This window comes from Platalea leucorodia, assembly GCF_965183815.1.
Source record: "Platalea leucorodia genome assembly, chromosome: 6".
In the NCBI taxonomy this organism is placed as follows: domain Eukaryota; kingdom Metazoa; phylum Chordata; class Aves; order Pelecaniformes; family Threskiornithidae; genus Platalea; species Platalea leucorodia.
Genome location: NC_138828.1, coordinates 53656383 through 53666394, shown reverse-complemented (window position 1 = coordinate 53666394; position 10012 = coordinate 53656383). Strand labels below are relative to the sequence as shown.

At 41.8% G+C, this 10012-nt stretch overlaps 1 protein-coding gene across 1 annotated transcript; it reads right to left on the bottom strand.

Annotated features, from left to right (window-relative positions):
• Nucleotides 1-2694: 2694 nt before the first annotated feature.
• FGF20 (fibroblast growth factor 20) lies at nucleotides 2695-6783 on the bottom strand (the record flags this gene model as incomplete). The annotated part of the gene is made up of 3 exons (XM_082315587.1): nucleotides 2695-2940; nucleotides 4135-4238; nucleotides 6480-6783. The coding sequence occupies 3 exons, from the start codon at nucleotides 6781-6783 to the stop codon at nucleotides 2695-2697; spliced, it is 654 nt and encodes a 217-aa protein (XP_082171713.1).
• Nucleotides 6784-10012: the final 3229 nt, after the last annotated feature.

The window sequence follows — 10012 nt, the reverse complement described above, 5'->3', positions numbered from 1 at the left end:
AAAATGCAATATCTTTCTTCAATGGCAATATACCAGAACCACAGAAGATGCTGTGACAGCTTTCAAATGCTCTGGAGGTTTTGTACAGTCATTCATCACCACTGTACCTGCTCCGTTACATTTTGTTCAAGGATTATTGGTATATATCTAAAATGGGGCAAGAAAATGACAAGCATATATCACTCTTCTTCTTCATCTATATGTTGGCTAGGTGTTTGGATCCAGAAGTTTCAGCTGACTGTTCACCACTTAAAGCTATCCTCAGTTACTGTTCTGAACTGTATCGTACCTGTGAAAAAAGATGCACAATAATAACAAGGATGATTACAGCCCTTCCATCTTCAACGTACTTTTGAGGTAGTTGGATTAACAGTAAACTGCTAATCCAAAGAACGATAACTCTTTTATTGGTATGATTTAAACACTGAGTGTGTTTGCCAGAAATGCATGGGAATTATATCTTGAGCAGCAGCCACTGTTTTACACAACTTACATGGAATAAATTACTTTCTAACATGCAGAGGAAAAATTTTTCTATGCAAAACATATACTTTTGTCTTCAGTTATTGACCTATTACTCATGGGACTCAGTGTCATACATAAAATAATGATTTTATGGGAAGTTGAAGTGTGTTACAGTATTATTTTACTAAACTGTATTCAGTGCACTGTAGATCTTCCACTGCCTGTTTTTCAGGAAATTTTAATGAAGCCTTTAACCTTAGTAAGTTACATATTGCTAGCCACAAAGTGCTGAAACATCTTTTTGCGTATCTGCATTCAATTTCTATTTGGCAGAAAGAAAAATTTTGTCCACAGTTCAGCAGTAATCTATGCTCATCCACTTCTCATTATAGATTGGAAGAAGTTCTGGTACAGTGATGGTTCTAGCAAGCATGTTATATACTGGAAAATGCTTTTCATTAATACCTTGATTTGGTACAAATGATGCACGTGCAGTACCTGCACCGTGTATGCTTCCACAAAACTGAAACTGAAATCAAATGAGTTACCTTGAGCTGGAGCCCACTGGGAGCATGGGCACCTGAAACATAAGACCGCCTCCGGTACAGTATACATATTGCTGCCCTCCCCTGGAGTGCCTTTCCTGCAGTCCTTTTCCTGGACCGACCTTTCCCGTGGAGGTGGCAATCATCTGCTAGCCAGCTTCAGCACGTTTAGGTCTAAATCATATAGGGTCTGTCATTAACCCTTAGTATTCTTACAGAATGGAGACTTTCCAGTTAAGTCAATACGCAGAGGAGTTTGTGCTTCCTAACTGACAGTCCTGAATTAAAGTAAATTAGTGTGATCTACCTGTTGTATAGCTGTAAATAGCATAGAGCTCATCTTTGTCCTGACAGTCTTCACACAAAAAAACTGATGCTGAGATTATTCCCTAAAGGAGGAATTAAGATAAGAAAGTAGACTCCTTGGGCTCCTCCGTACTCAGGGGAGAAACAACCTTCACTCACAGCAGCTTTTCATTCAGCAATATCAGAAACTTCTTACTCTGATACTGTTTCCCCTTGAACTTATTCATAGGGAATATAATAAAAATATCTTATAGAGTGATGAGAATCCTACATGAAAATTTTAAGTAATGCAGAGAATAGTTATTTGTGTGTTAGTAAAGATAATAGGAGCCATTTGGCAAAAAACACCAAGCATGTGGTGATTTGAATCAAGATTTCGAGAGCTAATACTACTTTTTCTTTCAAGGTAACTGCAATATGCTCTTCACAATTGTTGCAGGTTTGCAGTGTTACACATAGTGTGCTAAGAGACACTCAATTTAAAAATGACAGTAAACCCAGTGAAGTGAAATAATTTTTAATTCCCTTTTTAAATGTGCATTTGAATTCAATACAGATCTGTAAGGCACTCTCATAGGTCAAAAAAAAAAAAAATTAAACATTCTTTCCAAAATAAGGACAGTAACGAGGCAATGGTATGTGCATAAAATATAACCTTTTCTGTAACTGATAAACAATGAAATATGAATGTTCAGGTTTTGGATGCACTGCAATGTAATGTCATTTCTGAATCATTACACTACTCAGGGTAGATATTGGCACCGTAAATGATTTCTCATTGGGGTTAGGGGCTTGTATTCTCTTCATATCCCAGTAAAAAATAAACTCTTTAATAAATAAATATATAAAATAAATATATGCTATCTGGAGATGTATAAATAGGTCCATCCTGAAGAAAAGTTCCATCTCTGACTATGATGCATCAACATCTAAGGTCCATCACTAAAGTGGAGCCACTACAACTTCATATACAGTTCTCAAGATTTGTTACTATTTTACAGTCTATTTGTTTCTGTTTCTTCCAGCTGTTGTCTCATCCACATGATGCAGGTAGCTCTTTGCTCATTTATGGACCATAGATAATCCAGACAAAATTGCCAAGAGTTTGTTAGTTTTAAAAAAGTCACGCTCCAACTTCCCTCTGGTTACTGGCTACCAAACAGTTCAGCAAGTTTGAAGGAGGCTGGTCCACTCCCAGCTTTAAGGCTTTGTCTCCTAAATCCAAAGGTTAGAAAACAGAGGCTTTGACTATCACAAAGTAGCTTCTTCCAATCCAGCATCCTAGACCTCTGCAGGTTCCTCGTGCTGGTATTGCCATGGAAGCAGGGGCAAGATCAAACAGCTCCAGTATGGGTTTTTTCCAAAGCTGCCTCCTTCTTCAGCTGTATCCTAACACATCTTTGTACAGTTCTGGAACTCTTTCAGGATCCACGGGCCGGGGCAAGAAATGTGTGAATTTCTGGTGTCTTTTGGACCTTGCCCCATCTCTGGGAGTACCGTCTTTGTTAAGTGCTACGAAGTATCGCCGCCCCGAATCTCCATGTTTGTACACGTTGGACGAGTAAGTGTTGTACCAGTTTTCCTCAAACTGTTCCCTGAAGATGCATTCAGAAGTTAGTTTCTCCTACGGAAAGAAAGAGTGAAGAAAAATAAGCCAAGCTGTCACTAGATATCTGAACACACATGAAAAAAAGTGATAAAAATAAACAAAATGTTTTAGATTTTGTGCTGCCTTACTGTTCATTAGTATTAGCAAATCAAACCCAAGAAGAGTATGTAGACCCGACACTGAGTTTGGAAGCCTTTATTCTTTTGAAAATCCTTTATTCTTTTGAAAACTTGAGCTGTACATATACAATTTTGGATTTAAACATGAGTTAGAAAACTCCCTCTCTAAGGTGGCATTACTCATTTACAATTTAAGTAAAATTCACCTGACCTACAGGAACCATATTATGTAGAGTTCTGTCTTAGGGTATCCACCATTCTAGAAATGAGATTTGGTGGAGGGACACAGGTGCAACATAACAGATTTCCATGTGTTCTTTGTGGTATGCATCACTTCTCACATTTTATCAAAGATTATATTTTACGGTCATGTTGAAGTTATTCAACACATACATAGAAATTAACTGTAATGAGTACAAGCTTATTTTCATTCTTAAATGCAAGCATTCAAGTGGCAGGATCTACAGGTATTGCCAGTACTCTTGCAGCACTCAGATTTTTCAAATAACAGTGGTACCTAACTGTGACATATGGTATTATCCTCTTTTTCCCCAGCATTTGAAAGAATGCTTTTATCTTAAAAAGCTGGTACCTGGAAGTACCACCTCCTGATTTGTAAAGGAGCATTAGGCTATTCATAAAGTCAGTCAGGGTGCTATACTAATTGTTGTTCATTGTTCCATAACTACCCTTTTTCCATAACTTTTTTATCCAATTGCATTCAATGTTTTTGATAATAGAGTGTATACTATGATACGTTTGCAGTATTGATAAAAATAAAGTTAGATACTAGGCAACTTAAATGCTTTTTTAATAGATAGTTTAATTCAGCTGGTTTTGTCATAATTTAAGAGGAATATTTCTTTTCAGTTCTATTCATCTAGGACAGAGAAACTTTTCCCGTCAAATCAAATTTAGTATCCAAGGCTATACCGTATACTTTAAGAATATATTATACATTTCAACAGGAAAAGATGTTAGTGTTTTGAAAGCTAAGACTACCTCAGCTAGCTACTTGAGGGGTTTGCATAGCGCTAAGAAGTGAATTAAAACTTCAACATGTAGGAGCTGACATGAACATGGTACTTACGGAGCCATAGAGTTCTCCCTTCTCATTCATTCCAAGGTAAAGGCCACTGTCCACACCTCTAATACTGACCAGTCCCACTGCCACACTGATGAATTCAAGGATACCTGAACATATATCCAAAGAAAGAAAAAAAAAAAAAGAGATTGCTTTAACTCAGCTTGTAACAAAAATCAATAAAAACATCCAAAATGTAGTTGAAAGCAAGCGGAAAATGTACATATTATAATAAACGCGGTATATTTTTTTCCTGAAATTTCAAATATTGCATGGAAATGTATACGTTAACAGGAAAGCAGTCTGAGAAGCCTCATCTAGGAACAAGAATCCTACACCATTTAAGAAACCTTTTTTTTTTTCATGTTGAATATGAAAGGATTTTATTCAGTGCTGAAGCTAAGGCCTTCAGTGCTATGCAGTTGCAATCTATAATGATTATACACTATTTGCTAAACTGCCTACTCAAACATTGGAAGATAGGTTTGAATTACCTGAAAATATACTTTACTTTCTCTATAGCATTATCTTAGAAAAACACATGCATTATTAAATCATTTGAATGGAAATCAAAGTACAGATGGGAATTTTATATAACAGAATCTACCCACAGAAAAAAAAAAAATATTTGCCAGACATCTTATCTAGCATATGGGCCCACACCTCTTGACACAACTTGCTATCTTCAGTGCAGGCTTTTTATGTGCACGAAATATGCTGCTTATTTGCTAATGTTTGGATTCTAGCATTATTTATACTACATTTGCCCAAAAATGTAACATATATTAATAATATAAAGTATTCAGGAGATGAGGCACTATTTGAAGCCTGCAATTTGGCAAGGGTATGCCAACATATTTAACCAATTGATATGCACAGATTACAGTACATATAAAACATGAAAGAAAGGGAATGTGTGAACTGGCTTTTTGGAAGTTGCTAACAATGTAAACAAAGCCTCAAAAAGAAGTTGTTCTAGAATCATACCTAAGATTTTGCTGTGCAGCAGCAAAACCACAAAACATTAAAAAAAATCTGAGTCTAAGATAAGTGGTTTTAAACAGTGCATTTGATTTTGACTTTTTGTCTATTTATTTGCTGTATTTATGATTACTCTTTTTCATTCAGGAGCATTTTTCACTCTCAGACAGATGGACTGTCTGGACTATACAATAATTTAAAATGTTTTGAATTTTAATTGAGGTTTGGCAGGTTTCTTATTTATATTACCAAGCAGCAAAGAAAATAAATCCTTGACAAAGAGTAAGCATGAAAAACTCTATTGCATGTAAATCATCCTAGTTTTCCAGTTCCTAAAGCACAAAGTCCCATAAAAAGAGGTGGAGGTATTTTGTCTTTCTGGTATCATTTTCAAAGTCACCCTTTTTCAAAACTATAATAAGCAGGTGATTCAACCCACAAAGCAACCACATCAGACAAACCTGCCGAGAATAGTGGTAGAATAAAGGAAGAACATTTCTAAAAAGCCCAGTAAGTGTTTGATCTGGGGCTAGCTTTTTTTTTTCTTTTAAAGCGAAGATTTATTTCATGTTTACACGCTGTAGGAAATCTTCCTTCTGAGAAGAACTGTCTGTTTGACTACTGCTCTTTTACTTCTGAAAACATCCGTGTGTTATAAAAGCAATTAAGAGCCACTCCAGCAGATTGTTTTGACTATGGGGAGGATGATAGGAAACTCTTTAATCACCCTTTTATGACTGCTAAATCAATACACACAAACACTCACACGTAGCTGACAACGGCAGGTTTGTTCAGATGTCCAGTTCCTACAACTACTATTGAGGATTTGCTCGCGTATCACAGGAAACATTTACATTTTTGGGTCGTCTTCCCCTCCTTTTGGTTTACGGACGGAAAGTACTGGGAAACATTTTAAGTATTTGAGCAAAGAGACATTTTAGGTCCCTCTGCTTCAACTTTCCGCCCTGCAAAACACAGCAGCCCAAGGCAGCCTACGGGTCAGCGTGCCCCCGCCCACGACCTGTGTTATTCTGCAAAGGCTCCAGAGGCTCCGACACGGACCGGGGATGCGAAAGGAATCGGTCCGACTTCTGACCCTTCCCACTAAACCTGCAGGCGCCCGCACGCGCCTGCAGACCCCCCGCACGGCCCGAGCGAGCCGTACGCGCGCGGCTCTCGCCTCGCGTGGGGCGCGCGGCGCTGCCTCGCGGCCGCGCCCCGGTGGAGCCTGGCGCTGAGGGGGGAACCTCTTCCCCCCCGCCCCGGCACCGCCGGCGCCACACCCCCCTCCCGGCAGCCGGCGCGCGGGTACACGCGCTCGCGCCGACACGCGGGTACTCGCGCGGCCGCGCGCAGACGCAGCCGCCTACCGAAGAGGCTGTGGTCCTGGCGGGTGCCGCGCACGCTGCCGTCGGGCAGGATCTGCAGGTGGAAGCCGGTGCGGCAGTACAGCTGCCGCCGCCGCAGGATGCCATGCAAGTGCGCCAGGTCCGCCGCCGCCGCCGCCGCCGCCGCCGCCGCGCCGCCGCGGGCCGCCCGCTCCGCCGGCGCCCGGCGGTCCCCGAGCAGCGCCGGGCGCTCCCCGGCGGGCGGCAGCAGGAAGTGGGCGCCCACCGGCTGCCCCAGGCCGTCCAGGCCGCCCAGGAAGCCCCCCACCTCGGCCAGCGGAGCCATGGGGGCGCGGGGCGAGCGGGCTAGGGCGCGGCGGCGGAGAGCGGCTGCCGGCCTCTCCCGGCGGGCATGTGGGGGTGCGCGGCGGGGCCCCAAGCATGGGGAGCCGGCAGAGCCGAGCCGTGCTGAGCCGAGCCGAGCCGTGCCGGTGCGAGCCAGGCGGCGGGGTGGTGTTTATACGCCCCGCGTGTATATATATATACGGCGGTCCCCCTGACATATGCTAATGAAGCCCTCTGCGGGGAGGCTGCGTTTGAAATTGTAAACCGGCTCCCCCTCTCCTCGCACCTTCCTCTGATCTGAGATGACAGCGGGGAGGGAGCTGCTGGCGCGCCGCCTGCGCCCCGCCGCACGCCGGCGGTCACTCGCCGCCGCGCACACGCGTGGCGGGGCCGGGGCCGGGGGCGGGGCCGGGGGGGGGACCCTGCGCGGAGCGGAGCGGAGCGGGCAGCGGGCGGCGGGCGGCGGGCGGGAGCCGGCGGAGCGTTACGGGGACAGGTGCAAGGAGAGGCAGGAGGGAAGAAGGAGAAAGGGCGTTACCTGAGGGTTAGACCTGCCCAGACAGACATGAAAGAAAAAAAACAAAGATCTGACAGTTTTACTCCCTGTTTCTAGAACGCTAATAAAATGTACATGCATTACCCTTTCCTTTTATCGCCTCAGCTACAAGGAGGGGAATTTCTAAAGAAATTGGCATAGTCAGGGAGGTGTTTTCCCCTCTGCAAATTCTCCCTCGCATTTAATTTATCATTAATGTGACATGAAACTGATCTGGAGCGTTCGGGTATCGACACAACGTCTTACAAACATAAACGGGCAGGCCCGTGGTTCGGGATAAATATTTTCAAAACCTGCAGAGATGAAGAAAGAAGGACTGAGAGATGGCTCATCTAATCCGTTTTCTTTGGGGTTTTGCACTGGGCCCGTAACCAAAGCCTGCGAGCACCACAAATTAGCAATAGTATCATCTACTGAAAGGTCTCTCTTGTCTTTCCACAGTGTTTTGGATCAATTCAGGACTTTGCTGTCCTGTTCCAGATGAGCATATGCATTTTTTTCATCCGCAAAGTAGAATGGTTCACACATGCAAATGTATTGGTGGAACACGTGTTCATTATTAGCAATGGTAAAACAACGGTACATTAAAACTAAGAGCTTGACTTTTGCCTTCTTTGCCGCTTTTTCTGTAACGTCCAACGAATTTTAGGGCTCAAACTACATGACCCATCTTAGTGTTCAAGATAGGCAATGCAGTTCCTTGCCAATGTTAAAACACGGTATTAGAGTATAAAACGCAAAGATCTTTCATAGTTAATTCTTTCAAAAGTTCGAGGGAATCGCTTGGCGGTTTAAGGTTTCATTTAAACAAAAAAGTTGCAGAGAATCATGAAAGATTAGTTCTCCCGTCTTGCTCCCTGGTCTTTTCAGTCACAGTCTAAATCTGAGAGATCAAATGGATTTGACTGCTTAGCTTTATTTGCTGTGGAGAGTATAGGGCTAATTAATTGGCAGGTGCTTTAAAGCAGGTAATGCTACACCTTTTCATCATTGCAGTCCTAAGCACTGCCCCTGTGTGCACCTGAATTATAAAAAGGCTGCTTTAAAGCAAGTGATTTACTGTGGAGGGATTTAAAACTGAAAAAAATAACGCTAAATACAATGATCAGATAAATCACCTCAGAAGAGAGCACAGGCGGACCTGCTCTGAAGGCAGTTACAGATAGATGTTATATTATTTTACCTTTCAGATAACAGGAGCCTGTCATGTGGTGGGACCCAAAAATCCACCATAATCGAGATTTCAAAGCACATCTGTGTAAACATTATCACATCAGTGTAAAACATCAACCAATGAGCTTTCTCTTTGAACCAAATCTACTTAATTGCAGTGCTAAATCAAAGAAATAGATCAAAGTTGAATAATCTATATGGCACCTATTTCTCAAGTAGCCTGTACACCGATTACTCAAATATACCTAAAACGTTTGAAACACGCATCAAGTATTTTTATTGACATGACTGGCAGGTCAAGATCAAACCGTTCATCACAGCTGCTAAGTTGCAGGAGGTGCGCTAGGATGGTACAGCCAAATGGAGGAGGTATATTCTTCTAAGCCTAAAGATGCTCTTGTACGGATAATGTTGCCAGGTCCAAGCAGTGCTCTCCGAGTCCTACAAACGGTAGAGGGCTCTTCTGGTTAGATGGCACCACTGCCCCCAGCAGGGAAGGGTTTTTTAAAAAAAGAAAAATCCTCAGCCATCACACACTGGAAGACCCTTATGGCTAAATCTTTCCTGTTATATAATGGAAACGTTTAAAGTAGAGTGGAATATATAATGTCGACCTTTTCCGAGTGGAGTCTTTAATGTCTGGGCCCTAAACCGGTTATGCTGTTTTAAAAAGTAGCAGAAAAGAAACAAAAAGATAAGAATTTTTTTGGTGTTTGCACTAGTCATGTGACAGGAAAAGATAACACTAAAGATTTTTTTTTTTGCACCTTCTGAGACTATACCATGGGAAGTTAAATAATTCTGAAGAGTGTTTTTACAAGAGTACCTAATTCAGCTTAAAGTATACAGTACAATCTAATCAACTCTACGTATACTTCCTAAAGACCGCACTTTCAGTGTCATTGAACAAATACATATGTGGTTGAGTTTTTATTTCCATAGAAAGCAGTTAGGGCTTCTATAGACAATATAATTACTGTATATTTCCTAAGAATAGCATGTTGTCGTAGGCAAAACCTGGTGCCTACCAAGGGAGTGGAGAAAGCAATGGACTGAAATCTTTGATAGATAGTCTACATATGGACTGTGTGTCTATATACAGAAAGAGAGAGAGAGATCTATATATCTGTCTAAATATATATGTGTATATATGTATATAGAGAGATCTATATATCTATCAGATTGGTTAAAAAAAAAAAAGTTGTTAGCTGTAAAACTTTATGTCCTGCAATTTATTGCACCTTTATTAATTTTAGAACTCCCTTACAAACGTGCTGTGCCAGCCATAAAATTTTAATGATATAATAAAATATTGGCTAGGAGAATGAAGGGGGGGTTCATGAATACATGAGAAAGCAAACTTGGGGTGGAACAAAAACCACCGAGTAGAACATAAAGGAATATGTCCAGCTGGAGATACCTGTGTATCATGGTCATTTCCAGATTCTTCCAAGATTTGGACAAGAAAACATGGTTGGCTGCTTTCAACAAGACGAGCGGA